Consider the following 21,274-nt stretch of genomic DNA (forward strand, 5'->3'; position numbering starts at 1 on the left):
ACCGAAAGTGGTGTGTTGAAGTCTCCTACTATTATTGTGGAGCTGTCTAATTTCTCTTTTCAATGCTGTTAAAATTTATTTTATGTATCTTGGAGCCCTGTCGTTCAGTGTGTAAATTTTTATTATGGTTATGTCCTCCTGGTGTGTTGGCCCTTTAATCATTATGTAGTGTCCTTTCTTATCCTTTGTGGTGGATTTTGCTTTAAAATCTATTTTGTCAGAGATTAATATTGCCACTCCTGCTCTTTTGTGAGTGTTGTTTCTTGATATATTTTTTTCCATCATTTGAGTTTTAGTTTGTTTGAGTCTTTGAGTCTAAGGTGTGTCTCATGTAGTAGGCAGCGTATAGACAAATCGTGTTTTTTTTTTTTAATCCATTCTGCCACTCTGTCTCTTTATTGGTGAATTTACTCCATTTACATTCAGCGTAATTATTGAGAGGTATGAGTTTAGTGCTATCATTTTGATGTATTTTTTTGTGTGTTGTTGAAAGCTTCTTTGTTCCGCTTAATTTTCAGTGCTGAGTCATTTTTCTTTATGTATTTTCTGTTCATCTTTTTCATTGTTGTTGACTTTGTATTTGCTGAGTCTTTATGTTTCTCTTGGTTTTTATTTTGATGTGGGATTGTTAGTTTCCTTTGTGGTTACCTTAATATTTACCCCTAGTTTTCTAAGTTTAAACCAATCTTTTATTTCTTGATACTGCCTTGACTTCCTCTCCATATGAAAGTTCTATGACTACATTTTTTAGTCCCTCTTTTTTGTTTTAATGTTGTCCTCTTTTACATATTGATGTCTCTGTTTTCCTATTTTCAGTGTTTTAGCTTTGATTTATTTTTGTGACTTCCCTATCTGGGTTGATATCTGGTTGTTCTTTCCTGTGTTTTAGTCTTGAGTTATTATCTGATGTTACTGATTTTCTAATCGAAGGACTCCCTTTAGTATTTCATGTAATTTTGGTTTGGTTTTTGCAAATTCCCTAAACTCCTCTTTATCTGGAAATGCCCTAATTTTGCCATCATATTTGAAAGACTGTTTTGCTGGATATGTAATTTTTGGCTGGCAATTTTTTTCCTTCAGGGCTTTATATGTGTTATCCCATTGCTTTCTTGTCTGCATGGTTTCTGCTGAGTAGTCAGAGCTTAGTCATTTTGACTCTCCTTTGTAGATGACTTTTCATTTATTCCTAGCCACTGTTAAAATTCTCTCTTTATCTTTGGTTTTGGCAAGTTTTAACGTTTTGTTGACTTTCTTTTGGGATCTACCTTGTGTAGGGTTTGATGAGCTTCTTGGATAGATATCTTCTCATCTTTCACAGTATCAGGAAAGTTTTCTGCCAACAAATCTTCAACAGTTCTCTCTGTATTTTCTGTTATTCCCCCGTTTCGGTACTCCAGTCACTCGTAGGTAGAGTCCTATATAATCTTGATAGAGTCCCACATAATTCTTAGGGTTTCTTCATTTTTTTTTAACACTCTTATCTGACTTTTCCTGAAATAAGTTGATGTCAAGTGCTTTATCTTCAATCTCACTAATTCTGACTTCCATTGTCTCAATTCTGCTCCTATGACTTTCTACTGAGTGGTCTAATTCTGAAATTTTATTGTTTATCTCTTGGATTTCTGTTTGCTGTCTCTCTATGGATTCTTGTAGCCTGTTAAATTTGTCATTATGCTCTTGTATAACTTTTTAAGTTCTCTGTTGCTTTGTCTTTGCGTTCCTTGGCTTGGTCTGTGTTTTGCCTGGTCTCCTTCCTGATCTCTTGAAGATCTCTGTATATTAATCTTTTGAATTCTACTTCTAGTAATTCCAAGAAGTTCTCTTCCTCCAGGAGGTTTCTTGGTTTTTGTTTTGGTCACTTGCTGAAGCCATCATGGTCTGCGTCTTATGTGATTTGATATTGATTGTTGTCTCTGAGCCATCAGTAAGTTATTATATTTATTTATTTTATGTTTGCTTACTGTGTCCTAGCTTCTTGTTTTGATATGCCCAAATAGGCTGGGCGTGTGAGCTACTTTGATTATTGGCGTCTTTGAAGCTCTCACGTCCTGTCACCAGGTGGTTAGAGCTGTTACCAGGTATGTTAGCCCAGGAGTCCGTTTACTTTTCTTGTGTGGATTCAGCTCCGGTGTTTAGGCTGTCTGTCACCAAGTGTGTGGTACAGGCTTTCACCTACAGTCCTAGACGGGCAGGGGTGATTGGAGTAGGCACAGGTATCTGGCTGTAGGAGGGCGTCATGTGCTGAGCAAGGCAGGGGCCTGATGACTGCCCTTGAGTGTCTGGGTGGAAGGTATGTCCCTGTTCCCTAGAGTGCGTAGGTGGGTGGGTTTTACAGCCGGACTTTGGGCACCCAGTGCTGTTGGCTGTAAGGACTGGGAGGTAACACTTATTCTTGGAATTCTGTCACCAGTGGTTAGGTGGAGTATGTGGAGCCACCAGTCCTCAGGCCCTTCATGTGGGTAGGGTGCGGACCCTGCTAATGGGCAGGGTGGCGTCAAATGTCACGAATCTGCCACTCCCCCTTATGGCTGTTGCAGTTGAAAATAGGCTTCAGGTATATACCCTGTTTTACTGTGCTAATCAGGGCCTACGCTTTTGAAATGGGCCCACACAGGTCTATGCAGGGGTGAAAGGCATTCAAAGTCTGTGGACCCATTGTGCCTGTGCCTAGGCAAAGGGGTTGTACCTGCCCTGAGTTGCCAGCTTAGGGGAGTTGACAGAATATTTCTTCCTGTTTGTTAATTTGTTAATTTGTTCCTTCTCCAAAGCTGTGCACAATGGGTCCTACTTCCAGCCCAGGGCACAGCAATGGCTGAAGCCGGACCAGGACCCAGAGCAGAGCAGGAAGGGGGCAGGTAAATGGGAGAGAAGTACTTCCCAAAGGGGGGAAGGGTTTTTTTGATCTGAGCAGTAGGTTAGATGCTTGTACTTATTTATCTTTTATCAGTTGAGTGCTGCTTATCCCTGGTTCCAGAGACTTGAGTAGACTCTCCGCCACTCTGTTTCTCCCGATGTAGAAAACGCGTCCCTACTGCTACTGCTTGCCTCAGCCTGCTTGTGCCAGCCATTCCAGCCTGCTGGGTGCTGGCCAGGTCAGGTCTGGCAAATCCTCGCTGCTTTTGAACTGTCTCTCCCTCCCCCTGCCTCTCAGTCTGACTCCTCAACTTTGTCTTTGATGTTCAGGGCTCCTAATTGTCATAATTGATTCACTTGTTTTTTTGGGTCTTTGTTGTAAGAGGGACCACAGGAAGCGTCTGACTACTCCACCATCTTGGCGCCACCTCCTTGCATGTGATATTAATGGTATTGTTGATAATTTCTGAATTCTATTGGATCACCCTTCTTTGGAATGGGCATGAATATAGATCTCTTCTAGTCAGTCTTCCAACTTTCTTGGCATAAACAAGAGAGCATTTCCAGCGTTGCATCCATTTATTGAAACATCTCAACTGGTATTCTGTCAATTCCTGGAGCCTTATTTTTCACCAGTGCCTTCAGTACAGCTTGGACTTCTTCCTTCATTACCATTGGTTCTTTATCATATGCTGCCTTCTGAAATGGTTGAACATTAATCACTTCTTTTTGGTACAGTGACTCTGTATTCCTTCCATCTTCTTTTGATGCTTCCTGCATTGTTCAATATTTTGCCCAAAGAATCCTTCAGTATTGCACCTCGAGGCTTGAATTTTTTCTCCAGTTCTTTCAGCTTGACAAATGCCAAGTATCTTCTATCCTTCTGATTTTCTAACTCCAGGTCTTTGCACATTTTATCATAATACTTTACTTTGTCTTCTGGAGCCACCCTTTGAAATCTTCTGTTCAGCAATTTTACTTTATCATTTCTTCCTTTCACTTGAGCTACTCTTCATTCAAGAGCAAGTTTCAGAGTCTCTTCTGACAGCCACTTTGGTCTTTTTTTTCTTTTCTGTCTTTTTAATGACTTTTTATTTTCTTCACATATGATGTCCCTTCATGTTGTCCCACACCTTGTCTGGTCTTAGGTCATTAGTGTTCAGTGCATCAAATCTTTTCTTGAGATGGTCTCTAAATTCAGGTGGGATATATTCAAGGTTGTACTTTGGCTCTCATGGAATTGTTTTAATTTTCTTCAGCTTCAACTTGAACTTGCATATGAGCAATTGATGGTCTGTTCCGCAGTCAGCTTCTAGCCTTGTTCTGACTGATGATATTGAGCTTTTCCATCAACTCTTTCTACAGATGTCAATTTGATTCCTGTATATTCCATCCAGCAAGGTCCATGTTTGTAGTGACCATTTATGTTGTTGTAAAAAGGTATTTCCAGTGAATAAGTCATTGGTCTTGCAAAATTCTATCATGCAATCTCTGGCATAGTTTCTATCACCAAGGCCATATTTTCTAACTACTGATCCTTCTTGTTTCCAACTTTCACATTCCAATCACCAGTAATTATTAATGCATCTCGATTGCATGTTTGATCAATTTCAGGCTGCAGAGGTTGGTAAAAATCTTCAGTTTCTTCATCTTTGGCATTAGTGGTTGTTACATAAATTTGAATAATAGTCATATTAACTGGTCCTCCTTGTAGGTGTATGGATATTATCCTATCACTGGCAGCATTGTATTTCAGGATAAATCTTGAAATGTTCTTTTTGACGATGGATGTGATGCTGTTCCTCTTCAATTTGTCATTCCTAGCATACTAGACCATATGATTGTCAGATTCATAATGGCCAATATCAGTCCATTTCAGCTTGCTAATGCCTAGGATATAGATCTTCAAGCATTCCATTTCATTTTTGACAACTTCCAATTTTCCTTGATTCATACTTCATACATTCCACATTCTGATTATTAATGTGTGTTTGCAGTTGTTTCTTCTTATTTTGATTCATGCCACATCTGCAGATGAAGGTCCTGAAAGCTTTACTCCATCCAAGTCATTAAAGTTGATTTTATTTTGATGAGGCAACTCTTCCCCAGTCATATTTTGAGTGCCTTCCAACCTAAGGGGCTCATCTTCTGGCACTATATCAGTGTTCCATTGCTATTCATAAGGTTTTCACTGGTAATTTGTGTGTATCTTTGTGTTTTAGGTGAAAGTTTACATAGCAAGTTAGGTTCCCATTTAATAATTTTTATACAACTTGTTCCATGACATTGGTTGCATTTTTCACATTGTGTCAACATTTTCATTATTCCCATTCTTTCTCTTCTGTTTCCATTAATCTAGCTTCCCTGCCCTCCTTATCTTTTCATCTTTGTTTTAGGGTAAATATTGATCATTTGATTTCATATGGTTGATTAATTTAAGGGAGCACAGTTTATTTTATAAGCCAGTCTTTTATTTTGATGAAAGGTGACCACCGGGAATGGCTTCAGTTCCAAGTTCGAAGGTTATCTTAGGGCAGTAGTCTCAGGGTTTCCTCTAGTCTCTATCAGTCCAGTAAGTCTGGCCTTTTTTAGGAATTTGAGTTTTGGTCTATGTTTTTCTCCCATTCTAACTGGGATCTTCTATTGTGTCCTTGGTCAGAGTGGGCGGTAGTCGCAGCTGGGTACCATCTGGGTCTTCTGGTTTCAGGCTAGAAGAGGCTGTAGTTCTCATGGGTCATTAGTCCTACTGACTAATTTTTTCCAGGAGTCTTTGGTTTCTTTCACTCTCCTTTGCTGCAGACAGGAAGAGACCCATAGTTATATCTTAGCTGGCCATTTGCAAGCTTTTAAGTCACCAGATGCTACTCACCAACCTAGGATGTAGAACATTATCCTTATGTGCTATGTTATGCCAGTTGACCTAGATGTCGCCTGAGACTATGGTCCTGCACCTTCAAACCTAGTAACTCAGTCCCATAAGGTATTTGGATATGTCTAGGAAGTTTTTTTTTTTTTTTTTCAATTGTACTTTAGATGAAGGTTTACAGAACAAACTAGCTTCTCTAGGAAGTTTTTTAACTGTATCTTTCACTGGTCAGTTTTTCCAGAAGTAGATCGCCAGGTCCTTCTTCCCAGTCTGTCTTACTCTGGAAGCTCTGCTGAAACCTGTCCACCATGGGTGACCCTGCTGGTATTTGAAATACCAGTGGCATAGCTTCCAGCATCACAGCAACACACAAACCACCACAGTATGACAAACTGACAGACAAGTGGTAGGTTTTTAACACACGTGGGATCATACTATATATGTCATGCTGAAATGTACTTTTTTCCACTTAGAAATCTTGGCTATCTTTGAATATCAGTAGACATAGATTTACCATACAATGGCATAGTTCTTAAACTATAGATATTATGGATTTATTATAATTAACTTGTTATCCATTCCCATTGATAAATGTTTGATAATATATTTTTGAAGATAAGCATATATAAAAATACAGTTGGTTTTACCAATTTATGTTATAACCTGTGACACATTTGTTAAACACATTTCTTACTGTCAGAGCTCTCCAGAGAAACAGAACCAGCAGGATAGATATACATAAAGACCCCTTTATTTAAGAAGTGGTGTTTTCTGTTCTCTTGTAAAATCACCTTTTGTAGTCTTTCCCACCATTTAGTCTAATTTCTTCTGACTTCAGAGTTTCACTTTTAAGTTGAGAAAACTAAAATTTGAAGTTAAGAAATAACTTCCGTAGAAAAATAATTTTATTGCTCATACTTAACATTTAATCTTTTAATAGCAGGTATACATTGCAAAATAATTTTGGGATAAAAATACTATAAACATTTTATACCATAATTAGAGATTTTATCATATTTTTTAGTTCTCTGGGTATAGAACCTCCACTTAAGTTATTGTACTTTTTATAATACATTTTTATGATAGTACAATTTTTATACAGAATTTTAAAGGAATTCATTATGTTTGAAAGTAATTGATTGGCTCTGATTAGTACCAGCTCGTTTCTGATTTTTTTGAGCCTTTCCAGGAGGTGTTGGTCTTTCTGCCATTAATGCAATGTCACTTGCTTTTTTTCCTGCCACCCACCATTCACATAACAAATTCCCGCAGGTCAAAGAGCTGAACAAAGCACATAGAGGAAAACAGATTACAGCATGCTTTTGCCATAAAACTTGCTAATGGGCCATGAGTGGTTTTTTCCTTACTATTTTTGAAGATTGAGTCCTTGATTCAGGAGTTTATATTGTTCTTTGGATGGTTTTTATCAAGGACAGGAGAACAGGACAATGTTTTTGCCAATTATGAGTTATTAACGATTCTAACATGTTATTTCACTTCCTCGCAATGTGAATAAGCTAATGTTCCCATGAGAACACTGTTATGTGTATTTTCTAACTTTTCTCTCTAATATATGCATACTTAATATTGGGCTAGAACACTTCTCTGCAGTTAAAGATTTCAGTAGAACCAGCAATTTGGGGGCTGTTATTTTAGTGCTTTCATGTCTTTTGAGAAGTAGGACTACATTCCTTACTATTATAATGCATCTGTGAAATCCTGATATCCCAAAAGTTTTGGCAAAAAATTATTTTATTTTTTTATTATTGTGCTTTAGATGGTTTACAGAAGAAACTAGCTTCTCATTAAACAATTAGTAAACATATTGTTTTGTGACATTGGTTACCAACCCCACGACATGTCAACACTCTCCCCTCTCGACCTTGGGTTCCCTATTACCAACTTTCCTGTCTCCTCCTGCCTACTAGTCCTTCCCCCTGGGCTGGTGTACCCCTTTAGTCTCGTTTTGTTTTATGGGGCTGTCTAATCTTTGGATGAAAGGTGAACTTCAGGAGTGGCTTCATTACTGAGCTAAAAGGGTGTCCAGAGTCCATACTCTCGAGATTTCTCTAGTCTCTGTCAAGCCAGTAAGTCTGGTCTATTTTTACGAGTTAGAATTTTGTTCTACATTTTTCTCCAGCTCTGTCTGGGATCCTCTGTTGTTATCACTGTCAGAACAGTCAGTGTTAATAGCTGGGCACTGTCTAGTTGTACTGGACTCAGGCTGGTGGAGGCTGTGGTAGTTGTGGTCCATTAGTCCTTTGGACTAATCTTTCCCTTGTGTCTTTAGTTTTGTTCATTCTCCCTTGCTCCCAATGGAGTGAGATGAGTGGAGTATCTCAGATGGCCGATCACAGGCTTTTAAGACCTCAAACGCTACTCACCAAAGTAGAATGTAGAACATTTTCTTTATAAACTATGTTATTGGCAAAATTTTTAGTATTTCTTGTAATTTTGGTTTGATTTTTGCGAATTCCCTAAACTTCTGTTTATCTGGAAATGCCCTAATTTCACCATGATATTTGAGAGACAGTTTTGCTGGATATATAATTCTTGGCTGGCAGTTTTTTTCCTTCAAGGCTTTATATATGTCATCCCATTGCCTTCTTGCCTGCGTGGTTTCTGCTGAGTAGTCCGAGCTTATTCTTATTGACTCTCCTTTGTAGATGACTTTTAGTTTCTCCCTAGCCACTCTTAAAATTCTCTCCTTATCTTTGGTTTTGGCAAGTTTGATTATAGTATGTCTTGTTGACTTTCTTTTGGGATCTACCTTTTGTGGGGTTCGATGAGCATCTTGGATAGATATCTTGTCATCTTTCCCGATATCAGGGAAGTTTTCTGCCAACAAATCTTTAACAATTCTCTCTGTATTTTCTGTTATCCCCCCTGTTCTGGTTATCCCCCCTTTTCTGGTACTCCAGTCACTTGTAGGTTATTCCTCTTGATAGAGTCCCACATAATTCTTAGGGTTTCTTCATTTTTTTAATCCTTTTATCTGATTTTTCCTCACATAAGTTGGTGTCAAGTGCTTTATCTTCAATCTCACTAATTCTGACTTCCATTGCCTCAATTCTGCTCCTATGACTTTCTATTGAGTTGTCTAATTCTGAAATTTTATTGTTAATCTTCTGGATTTCTGATTGCTGTCTCTCTATGGATTCTTGTAGCCTGTTAAATTTGTCATTATGCTCTTCTCTAATCTTTTTAATTTCCTCTATTTTGTGTTCTGCATTTTGCTTAATTTCCTTCCTAATTTCTTGAAGAGTTCTGTATATTAATCTTTTGTATTCTGCTTCCAGTAATTCCAAGAAATTGTCCTCCTCTGGAAAATTTCTAGATTCTTTATTTTGGATTACCTCTTTATGTGATTTAATATTGACTGTTGTCTCTGAGCCATCAATAAGTTATTATATTTATTTACTTTATGTTTGCTTACTGTGTCCTAGCCTCTTTTGTTTTGATATGCCCAAATAGGCTGCTTGTATGAGCTAGTTTGATTATTGACACCTTTGAAGCTCTAGTGCCCTGTTACCAGGTGGTTAGATCTGTTACTAGGTATGTGAGCTCAGGAGTCTGCCACTCCTCTTATATGGATTCAGCTCAGGTGCCCAGGTAGATAGCCACCAAGTGTGTGGTATAGGCTCTCACTTACACTCCTAGACAGGCATGGGTGATTGGTGTAGGCACAGGCATCTGGCTGCAACAGGGGAACATACTCTGAGCAAGGCAGGTAGCTGACGACTGCCCTCAAGTGTCCAGGAGGAAGGTGTGTCCCTGTTCCCTAGAGCGCATAGGTGGGTGGGTTTTGCAGCTGGACTATGAGCACCTAATGCTGTTGGCTGTAAGGACTGGGGGGCATCACTCATTCATGGGCCTCTATCACAGGTGGCTAGGTGGTGTGGGTGGAGCCACCAGTACTCAGGCCCCTGATGTGGGTAGGTGAAGACACTGCTTAATGGGCAGAGCAGTGTCAAAAGTCAAGAACCTGCCACTTCACAGCTGAAACAGTTGAAGTTAGAGTTCTGGTATATACCCTGTTGCACTACAGTAATGAGGGCCTACGCTGTTGAGATGGGCCCACACAAGTCTATGCAGGGGAAAGGGCACTCAAAGTCTGTGGATCCCTTATGCCTGTGCCTAGGCAAAGGAGCTGTCCCTACCCTGGGTTCCTGGCTTAGGGGAGCCGGCAGTTTATTTTTTCCCATTTGTTAATTTGTTCACTCTCCTAGGCAGGGAGAGTGGCTCCAGGTGTGTGACGGATCCTACTTCCAGCCCAGGGTACTCAGCGATTGCTGAAGCCAGTCCAGGACCCAGTGCAGAGCAGGGAGCGGGGAGGTAAATGGGAGAGAGGTTTTTCCTTAAGTGGGGTGTTTTTGATTTGCATGTTAGGCTGTATGCAATTACTTATCTTTCACCGGATCGAGGGCTGCTTCTCACTGGTTCTGGGTGGCCAAGTAGACTCTCAGCGACTCGGTCTCTGTTGGTGCGGAAAATGCACCTCCTAAGGACTGCTGCTTGCCTGCCTCACCGCTCACCCATGAGCTTATCAGGCCTGAAGGGGTCAGGCTCTCACCGGGTCAGGTCTGACACCTCCTCACTGCTTCCAAACCGTCTCTCCCTTCCCCTGCCACTCAGTCCCATTCCTCAACTCTGCCTTTGATGTTCAAGGCTCCCAGATTGTCATATATAATCGAATCACTTGTTTTTTCGGATCTTTGTTGTAAGAGGGTCCACCAGAAGCGTCTGACTATTCCGCCATCTTGGCCCCACCTCTTATTGGGAAAATTTTTGGTGAACATGTTCAGTAACATTCTCTTTCTTTTCCAGGGTAGATAAGAAAACCTTCTTTGTAGCACATGCCATTGAATTAGATATGTTCTTTGGTTATGGCCAATTCTGGCTCTACTCCTACCCCACCATAGGATTTGTACCTTCTGCTCTCAATGCAGCTGTCACCTGATAGGTGACCAAAGAGGTTAGAGGTGGAAGGGGAGTGGGAAGAAGGTGGTGTCTTTGAAGCTCAGGTGTATAAATCATCCTTAAGCCCTATTCCCCTGCCCCCACCCTTAGTCCCATGCACCAAGGCAAAGGCCTATGATCTTTCTCTTTTTCCTCCCCCCAAACACATCCCTTTGAAACCTTTTTTCCCTTGCACAGGGCAGCCGTTCACTTGAACTTGATTTTACCTAAAGTAGTGGGTGGCAAGCAGGAACAAAACTTTTTGTTTTTTTCTCCCCAGCCCAGAGCCCTATGGGCCTCTCTCTGGGCTTCACATCCCTTTTAGGAATGACTAAAAGTATAAGGTACCTTCCTCATTTTGGTGTGGAGCTAAGAGTCTAGTAACAAGAAGGAATAGGAAAGCATCAAAACAAGCCACTAAAAATTTTGGGACTTGCCACCAAGCAGGTTTTTCTCTTCCTTTGGATTCTACACTTAAGTGAATAAGTCAATCCAATTCTGTTCTGACACCAGCTGTAAACACAGTGCTTCTTCTCTGACCCTGACCTCCAGAGCTAGATTAGCTTTCAGAAGTTAAAGGGCACAGCCCTCCAGACTGCCAGGCATGCCCAAGAACTCAGACACCAGTGTAAGCTTAGGAGTTCTCGTGACACCCTCACTTATGACCTGGTGGCTACAAATTCGGTTGTTCCCTCTACCACTTCAGGATGCCAGCCATAAGCTCAGGGGTTCCCTAGGACCATGCTCACTTTTGACTTCCTGCCTCCCTCTACTCCCTCAGGTTGGATATTCACTAGAATGACTCACAGAACTCAAGAAAGCACTATACTTCAGACTACAGTTTTATTATAGCAAAAAGACTACAAATGAGGACCAGCATAAAGAAGAGACACATAGGGCAAGATCTGGGAGGGTTCCCAACACAGAGCTTCTGTGTCCCAAAGATCGGGCTACCCTGCCCCATCCATCGATGTCTGTCATCAGCCAGGAAGCTCATGGAGATTCACTGTCCAGAGCTTTTATGAGGGTTCCATTATGTAGGCATGATTGATTTAATCATTGCCCATGTGGTTAAACTCAACCTCTAGCCCTGCTCCCCTGAAGTCAGCCGAATATCATGTGGTAGGTCTTTTTGGCCTGGCCAACCCCCACCCAGGAGTCACCTTATTAGCATAAACTCTCATGTGTGGTCTGGGGCCGTCATGGAAAACAAAAATTCCAATCACTAGAGAAAATCCAAGGCTTTAGAGGTCATCTCTCAGGACCAAGGATGAGGACCAAATTCTTTGAGTAAAGTTAATTGTAAACCCTACAGCCCTCAATGGTGGAATGTAGAACTTCTTAAAAACTTTTGCTGACCAGCGTGGTAGTCACTCACCACATGTGGCTACTGAGTACTTGAAATGTGGCTAGTCTATATCGAGACATGCTGTAAGTATAAAATATATACTGTATTTCAAAGACAGTATAAAAAAAGCTTTTAAAAGTTAATAATATATATCTCACTAATAATTTTAAAATATTGATTACATGTTGAAAACAAATATTGTTAAAATTAATTTTACCTGTTTCTTTTTAGTTTTTTACTGTAGCCACTAGAAAATTTAAAATTACATTTGTGACTTGCAATTATATTTCTATTTGATTGCACTGTTTTAAACTGTTTGAATTTGCAGGATTTTTTTAGGCTTAAATTTTGTTTATAACCTGTAAATAAAAATGTAAATTTATAATCAGTTTATATTAAGTATTATGTACTTAATATACAAATTATAAAATACAAAAATAAAAATTACTGAAAACCCACCAGCAAAAGATGGATTTGCAGAGGTTTAAACTATGAGATTTCCAAAGGTATTCATTCTTTGCATCCATTTCCTGGCTTCCTTTTAATTTCTCATGTGGCGCTAAGTCAGAAAGGCAGGAGGAAACCCATTACATTTTGTATTTAATTTCTGTTGCATGGGCTACATCAATTTGCTTTAGGCTTAAAAAGATAAAGAAGATCCAGTGTTTATACAACTTGAGGGAAAAGGGAGGAGATTCATGTTATCTCCTCTTCTTTTACACTTCATGTTTAAAAAGAGAAGAAGAAAGAAAAGGACAGAAAGTGTTTCTTGTGTTGTCACTCTCTTGGTCCAGAACTTTGCTGAGATAGAGCTGGTTGAGGTTATGCTATTGTAAGTGTTCCTAAACCTTCTCCCAAAATGCAAGCTGACTTGGTATTCCAGAAACATGGTTCAGTTGGTCTGCACTTCAGTTTTACAGGTCTGCAAGTTCTCTGGTTTCAGCTGGCCAAGGAAGTGGAAGGGTGGAAATAACCACATGAGCACTCCTGTCAGAGGTCCCAGGTGGCACAGAAGAAATGCGGATGCTTGTCCTGAAAAGTTTCTACTGGACTGTAGTTGTTTAATATTTTTACCATCAAATATTCTAAAGAAAAAGCTTCTTTTCCTATCAGTCTGGTTACAAGGACAGATGTGGGTCTCTGACAGGCCTAAGTTTTAGTACAGGCTTTGCTCCTAACTAAATATATGTCTTTCTCACAATGCTTAGGAAACACTGAGCTTCTGCTAAGCATAATGGAAAAATTTGGCAGCAGTTAATATTGACGGTTGAACAACATGATGAACATAATTAATGTTACTGAACTTTACATGTGAAGATTGTAGGAAAAATAACATTAAACAGGACATTATCTAAAGAAAGCAGATAAATAAATATATATATATTTGCTTTCTTAGTTAATGTCCTGTTTAATGTTGTTATTTTTTTTATTGTAAATATGTATCTTTGGACAAGTATTTAATCTGTCTTGACTTTAGTTCCTCACCTGTAAAGTGGGAATGGGGTGAGTGCCTAGATGGGGCAAATAGTTAAAGCACTCGACTGCTAACCAAAAGGTTAGTGATTCGAGTCCACCCAGAGGCACCTTGGAAGAAAGGTCTGACCATCTACTTCTGAAAAATTAGCCACTGAAAACCCCACGGACCTCAGTTCTACTCTGACACACATGGAATCGCCATGAGTCAGAGCCAACTAGACAGCAACTGGTAAAGTGGGAATAAAAATGCCAGCTACATCATAGGGATATTATGAGCACTAAATACGATGATATGTGTAAAGGGCTTAGCATGGTACTTGGCATATAGTCAGCACTTAGTAACTCTTCACTGTAATTACTCTTGCCTTAGTTCTTTATTGAAGACTGTGCGCAAGGAAACCAAAAGAGAGACTGCAGGAGGGGAGGGACAAGCCCTAGTAAAAGCTGAACCACCTCTTCAGCCTCATCCCCCAAATGGAGGGCTGGTTTGGGCTCACCGAGACCATGATATCCCTATAAGAAGGCTGGAGGTCCTGAGGGATTTGGTCATCTTCCCCAGACGATGGGAGTTAGGATAGTTCTGAAGAGTTGCTACCAGGGCCAATCCTAGGAATCCGTTAACTCCGGGGAAGGCACAAGCAATAGCAGAAGCAAAACCTTAGAGTCCCTGTCATTTGGCCTTTGCCCCCATGACTGATCTAGTGACTGCAGATGCACAGGCCCCTCAGTCAACTTGCAAGGCCTTCATAGGCCATGCCCACTTTATCCTTTTTTCAGCTTTATTTTTATTGTGGTAAATATATATGGAACAAAACAATGACATTTCAACAGTATTCACATGTACAGTTCAGTGACATTAATTATGTTCATCAAGTTGTTCAGTCCTCACTCTTATCTGTTCCCAAATTATACCATCACCCTTAACAGAAGCTCTGTGTCCCTCAAGCATTGTGTCTTCCTTTCCGCCTTCCTCCCGCCCACCCCTGGTAACAACTAGTTAACTTTGATCTGCATACACTTGTCTATTCTAGCTATTTCATGTAAGTGGGATCATACAATATTTGTCCTTTTGTGACTGACTTATTTCACTCAGCATAATGTTTTCAAGGTTCATCCATGTGGTAGCACATATCAGGATTTCATTTCTCTTTATGGCTGAGTAGTATTCCATGGTATATATGTATCACATTTTTTTATCCATTCATCTGTTGAGGGACATTTAGGCTATTAGCACTTTTTGACTATTGTGAATAGTGCTGCAATGAACATTGCTGTACAAGTATCTGTTTGTGTTCCTGCTTTCAATTCTTTTGGGTATATACCTTCAGGAGTGGAGTTGCTGGATCATATGGTAATTCTGCTTAACCGCCAAAACTTTTTCCACAGTGGCTATACCATTTTACACTTTTACCAGCAATGGATGAAGGCATGCCTGCTTTCTTAAGGCTGGGAATCAGAATCAAAATGGCCTGTGTTGGGGAGGGGAGGCCAAGTTTGCTGAGTGTGCCCATGCCCGTGCAGTATCCTTAATATTGAATTTGTGTTGCAGGAACTCCTGGGCAAATGCCTACTTTTAAGAGATAAGGCACAAGTCTAAGTACGTCATTCAAAAAGAGGAGCACACAACTGTTCTGTTTATTGATTACATGGCATAGACCTTTGTCAGTTTTCTTTTGGCATTCAATAGCCATACCTTTGTTTAAGATTTCTTTTTCTTCATTTTAGACTTATCTGCTAGTTCTTTATTTCCATACCTACTTAATACCCTGTGTTACCTCTTCACCACTTTTCCACACTCATTACTTCCCTAGCACTGACATCACCAGAAGGATCTGCAAAAATATATTTCCTCTCTGGCTTGTTTATGCTGAATTTATATTGATTTAACTTTTGGGTAACCTAAAAGTTGAAGAAAAAAATACTGAGACTCATTATCAATTCCTTTTGATAGCATTTATGTCTTTCAAATAATCTTGGGGTGATGATCTTGCAAAGAGGCCTTTTGAGGACAATAAGGGCTTGTCTAGATCACTGAAAGATTGAACTTTCCCCTCAAGCTATAGTTGTGGTTTGTTATATTGCAGGGAGAAAATATCAGATACACAAAAAGACTGGAAATTCTTTGAGGTGAGTTATTTATGTTTTGAGGCTTTTCTATTTGATATGAGACACAAAGTGTAGCAATAGCCAATAGCCACTTGTCAGTCACTTTTTTTTTAGTGAATGTCCTTTCTAAAAAGGATGTTAACAAGCTATATGCTAGACCCTAAATTTTTGGTCTGATTTTCCTTCTGCAAAGGTGAATACATGTATAATTTTCCACAACATCCTGAGAATTTTGAGAAATTGGGCTATCTGGGTTTGAGTGTACTTAGCAGTATCACGTAGAGTCCCTGGGTGGTGAAGCAGTTAAGCACTTGACTACTAAATGAAAGGTTGGCAGTTCAAACCCACCCAGAGGTGCCTCAGAAGAAAGGCCTGGTGATCTGCTTCTGAAAGATCATAGCCATGAAAACTCTATGGAGCGTAGTTCTTTCTGCACACATGGGGTCACCATGAGTCGGGATCAGTTTGACAGCAACTGGTTTTGTTTGGTTTTAGCAGTGTTATGTAGACTGGTGGGGAGCTTTTCATATCATTGCTGTGGATTGTGATTCTTGTCCATTTTCCGTCCTAGTCCTTTTATACTTTCTGTGCATACATAGCCTGGATTGTCTTCAGACGTCAACACTTGACTGATATTGAAGAAGAAATAGGGAGACTCTTTCGTACCGATATGTTCAACATTCCTCGAAGGAAGCGTGAGGATGAAGAATCAGGAGGAGAAAAGAAACGCATGACTTTTGTGCAATTCAGGTATGACCTTTTGACTCTTTGCTAAGCTCAAGGACATTTCTAGAAAACAGGATGATGTAACCTAAACGTCACCTCCTCCCCACAGGAGAATGATGGCGAAGCGCCCAGCAATTAAAAAAGCCATTAACATGCGCTCTCCTGTCTTGTCTACTCTGCTGCCTTCTCCCAGAGAAAAAGCTCAGAATATCTTTGAGAAAAAGTGTCACCATGGAGGCATCAAACTTCCAGCCAAGATCCAAAAGCACTTAGAGAGCCTGGACTCTGTTGCCATGCCAGTGTAAGTGGCCGGAGGAGAGACGCTGAAGGGCCCTAAGGGTCGCTTCCTAGGTCAGGCCAGGGAGGGGAGGGGTCAGACCTATGCTTCTGTCAGAAAGTTGAACAAAGATGAAAACACCTGTCTTCCTACTTAGCCCCTGCTCCCCTCTGTCTGTTTCCTCTCCAGATGCCTGTAAGTATACCCATCTAGACAAGAAAATAAATGCTAGAAAGTTATGCTCGATTCCAAATAGTTCTAGTTTGGAGGAGTGAGTAACAGACTTTTTATGGCCGAAGTTTCCTATTGCAATAATCATCTTTGGGCAGTGAGGAAAGGCCCTGTACAAAATCTTGCTGTGGATTGAGTTTTTGGACCCATATGTAAGACTACAAGTGGTGGCTCATGGAAACAGGCGATGCTATTTAGTATACACAGCTTTAGTATACATACACGCACAACCATATACCTCATTCTTTGGCCTCAATGCTTCAGCTGTACCAATAATTCTTTTCACAGAGTTGGCATCTTAGGGGAGCCTCGATGTCTGTTTAACCCCCATACGCTTCAACCTCTTGAACCAGAAGAAACTGCAAAACCGTCTCGGAGACATTCTTCCGTGGTAGAAAGAAATAATACCAGAGTTCAGAGCACGCTGGACTTAGCCTTAAGAGCACTATCCTCTCAAGTGACACTCTAAATAATCTGGTACGTTCCATTTCCATAATTAAGTCACTGTATTTGAAATAAACTACTTTGATTGAACACTTTATTTAAGTCTAATATTTGTTATTATTGTTAAGCTTTTTAAAATTGTTTAAATTATTTTGTTAAAAGTTCAATAATAGACTATTGAAGAATTCCAGAAAGCTCTTTAAAAGCTCATTTTCCTATTTCTAATAGTTTCCATTGTTATTTATGTACTTCTTTGGCTTCTATGTGACTAGACTAATACATTAGAACGTTTACTCAGTGGACTAGTAAATAAACATTCTATTTATTCAGATTTCTGAGTTCATTTTTGCCTTCTGAGAGAGCATCTTTGGTGGTATTGAAAACAAAATTTCATAATCAAAAAGGCAAATTAAAACCTTTTTAACATTAAATCTACTCCTATGGCTAAATTAATGTCTCTGGGTGGTGTAAACAGTTAACATACTCAGCTGCTAACCAAAAGGTTGGAAGTTTGAGTTCACCCAGAGGGACCTCTGAAGAAAGACCTGGTGATCTACTTCTGAAAAATCAGCCATTGAAAACCCTATGCAGCACGGTTCTACTCTGCTACACGTGGGGTTGCCATGAGTCAAAGTTAACTCAACAGCAGCTAGCTTATTTTTTTTATGGCTTTATTATTATTGGCATTGTGATATGAATTATATCTGGTTCATTTAGAAGCCTTTTAACATATATGTCTCACTCATTCTTTCATTTATTCAATTAACAACAAATATGTGTTAAGCCTTTAGTCCATCCAAATGCCCAGGGTAGGTTATGTAGGGAAAAAGATCATCAACTTGGAGGATATGATCTGTGTAGTAGAGAAGATAAGATACATGCATGGTCACAATACAATATTGAATATGTTAGAGGCCATAAAAGAGGTAAATATAATACAAAAAGTGCTCTGAGAGGATAGGGCAGTAGAATGGTCACTTCCAGGGGGCACCAGAGAGTTCGGATTTGAGTTTGGCTTGGGAGAGATAGCATGGCACTGAAGGGGGCCTTCCAGTCAGAGGAAGAACATGTGCAAAGGAACAGAGATGAAAAGTGTGCCTGTGATTGGTGAATGGCAAGAGCATAGGCTGTGCCATGGGGAGCAATAGAAGAGCAAATTGGAAAGATCAGTTGAGTCCCTAATGTCCAGCGGAGAGTGAGTTGGATGTTGTTTGGTGGGCAGTGAAGATTTGTGAACAGCTGATAAAACCAGTTCACGAGATGGAATACAAATCTGCTGATTATAGAATATTAGCATTCTAAGAGTTCTATACTGGGATGGCATTTAGTCAACCAAAACAACTAGACTGAATTTGCCTTTCTGTGACCACAGGATTATCCTCAAATGCCCAAGTCCTCCTTTTAGCATCTTGCTTCACCGAAAAACCTGGACGCCTTTCCCAGATTTAATATCAAGAGCAGAGGAACACCAGTCCAAGCCTATAGATGATGTGGGGCAGCTTCTGTTTAACATGCATTCTGCCTTCACACTCTGATCCTTTCTTATTCAGGTCAACTCCCATTACAACTCCTGTTAAAGCCACAAAGATTTCCCAGATTATAAAAGCCATGGACTATCAGCCAATCTTTATTGGACTGTCTATTTATGTAGAAAATTTGGTTGTAATGCACTTTGTTGTAACAGATTTTCATCTAGAGTATGTTGACATGTTTATTTTTTCAGTCAGTATTTTAAAAATAAAGTCTGGTTTTGCTGAGATTTTGGTAACTATCTTTCCTAGGACATTGGACTTTTCTCTCTTTCCTTTCTGTACTGTGGGGCTTTGGTTCACTTCATTTATTAATTCATTCGTTTATTCACTTGTTCACATTCTACAAGTACTGTATCCCCACTCTATGCTAAGCGCCATGTTAGGTTCTGGGAATTCAGTGGTGGACAAAATATAGCCTGCTCTGTCACGGAACTGACAGTCGTGGGGGAAGACAGACATAAACCAAATACTTAATCAAAAAATGAATTACTTGCAATAGTGATAAGTGCTGCAAAAGAGAAAAAGAAGGTGCTCTGAGAGTATACAAGAAGAGATCTGATGGTGCATGAGGGGTTGTCAGAGGAAGGGGAAGTCATCCCTGAGGAACTGGCATTTAAACCTGAGACTTGAAGACACGTAAGACAGGTGGGAAGTGGGGAGGGAAATACTCCTGGCTGTATTCATTACTCACTGCTGCATAACAAATTACTACACAACTTGGTGGCATAAAACAACAACATTTATTATCTCCCAGTTTCTGTAGGTCAGGGATCTGGGGGCAGCTTAGTTGTATCCTCTGGCTCAAGATCTCTCAAAAGGCTTCAATCAAAGTATTGCCCTTGGCTGAAGTCATCTTAAGGCTCAACTTGGGGGTGAATCTGCTTCCAAGATCATTCAAGTGGCTGTTGGCAGGATTCAGTTCCTTGCAGGCTGTTGAATTGAGGACCTCAGTTCCTCTAAGCTGTTGGCCCAAAACTTCCCTCAGTTCCTTGCCATGTGAGCCACTCTGTAGGTAGCTCACAACATGACAGTTGGCTCCATCAGAGCGAGCAAGTGAGAAAGAGAAAGTGTGAAAGCAAGACAGAGGTCACAGTCGTTTATAACCTGATCTTGAAACTGATACTCCATCACTTTTGCTATATTCTATTCATTCCAAGCAAGTCAAAAGTTCCAGCCCATACTCAGGGTGTTGGGGGCTAGACAAAGTCGTGAATATAAGGAAGTAGGGATCATTGGGGGCCATCTTCTAAGTCAGCTGGCCGCACTGGCAGAGAAAACGTACGAAAGCTTTGAGGTGGGAAGCAAAGCCTATTCATGTTGCCGAGGTGTAGAGAGGAAGGGTAGAAGGTTGAGGTATGGCTGGAGGATAGGCAAGAGCCCCATCATGGAAGCTTCTACAAGTATATAAAGGATGCCCTTAAGAACAACGGGAATGGGGCTTTTGCAGTTTGTGCCTTCCACAAACGTGCTGCCAAGGGGGGTGGTTGGAGGCTGAAATCCAAATACATATCCTAGTCTAGTTCTGGGTCCTTCTGGGGGGTCCCTTTTTGTAATTCAGAAAGCAGCAGGCTCGAAAGAGTAACCTTTGAAGGTTTTTAAATAGATATATTGTTAAAGCTTACCAAGAAATATTCAGCAATTAAGAGAATGAAATGAGAGGTATTTTCATTAGGGTTTCTTTTTGGGGTGATAAAAATATCCTGGGATTAGTGCTGAAGGTTGTACAATTTTGTGAATATACTAAAAACTACTGAACCGTACACTAAAAGGGTGACTTTTATGGTATGGGAATTAGATCCCAAAAAACAAAGAGCAAGGGAAGTCAGAAAACGTCAAAGCCAAGAGGAGCTTAAGGAGAGATGACCACTAAATCTAAATGTAGTGTGATACCCTGGATGGGATCTTGAAACAGAAAAAGGACATTAGGTAGAAACTAAGGAAACTCAAATAAAGTATGGCCTTTAGTAAATGGTAACGTATCAATATTGGTTCATTAATTGTGACAAATGTACCATACTAATGTAAGATGTTAGTAAAAGGGGAAACTGGGTGTGGGGTATATGGGAACTCTCAGTACTAGCTTCGCAGCTTGGCGTTCAGATCTCTTAGACAATTTTTTATATCAAGAAAGAAAAATAAATTGACTCCTCCAGGCCCCATGACCATTTAGCCCTCCTCCCCCCGAACAAGTTTCAGGTTGCAAAAGCTGCTCCAGGGCACTCAGCACACAGGGTAAACTGTCCCCTGGTTTTATTTGCAGACTGCTGTGCTTCCGCCTCTGGAGCAGTCTGTCTGGTGGCAGGCTCATAAAGTTGTTCTGTGTCTCTGAGTTTGGGCCATGCTGGCAACTTTCTCTCTATGGGGTGATGCCTGAGGCAGCCTAGATGAGCCACGCCAAGGGGCCGGGTATCCGGGACCACTTCCTTTGTACCTTGGCCTTCCTCCTCCTCCTGGTG

The 21,274-nt window shown here is 40.3% G+C and overlaps 1 protein-coding gene across 1 annotated transcript in view; it reads left to right on the forward strand.

Moving 5' to 3' along the window:
- Positions 1-17,311, forward strand: part of PPP1R36 (protein phosphatase 1 regulatory subunit 36) — a 39,185-nt gene extending 21,874 nt beyond the window's left edge. Inside the window, exons 8-11 of the mRNA XM_023726276.1 lie at positions 15,587-15,629; positions 16,180-16,358; positions 16,444-16,635; positions 17,131-17,311. Coding sequence (XP_023582044.1) covers positions 15,587-15,629; positions 16,180-16,358; positions 16,444-16,635; positions 17,131-17,311 — 595 coding nt within the window. The remainder of the gene's footprint in view (positions 1-15,586; positions 15,630-16,179; positions 16,359-16,443; positions 16,636-17,130) is intronic.
- Positions 17,312-21,274: the final 3,963 nt, after the last annotated feature.

The sequence above is a fragment of the Trichechus manatus genome, unplaced genomic scaffold (genome assembly GCF_000243295.1).
Source record: "Trichechus manatus latirostris isolate Lorelei unplaced genomic scaffold, TriManLat1.0 scaffold00010, whole genome shotgun sequence".
Classification (NCBI taxonomy): Eukaryota; Metazoa; Chordata; class Mammalia; order Sirenia; family Trichechidae; genus Trichechus; species Trichechus manatus.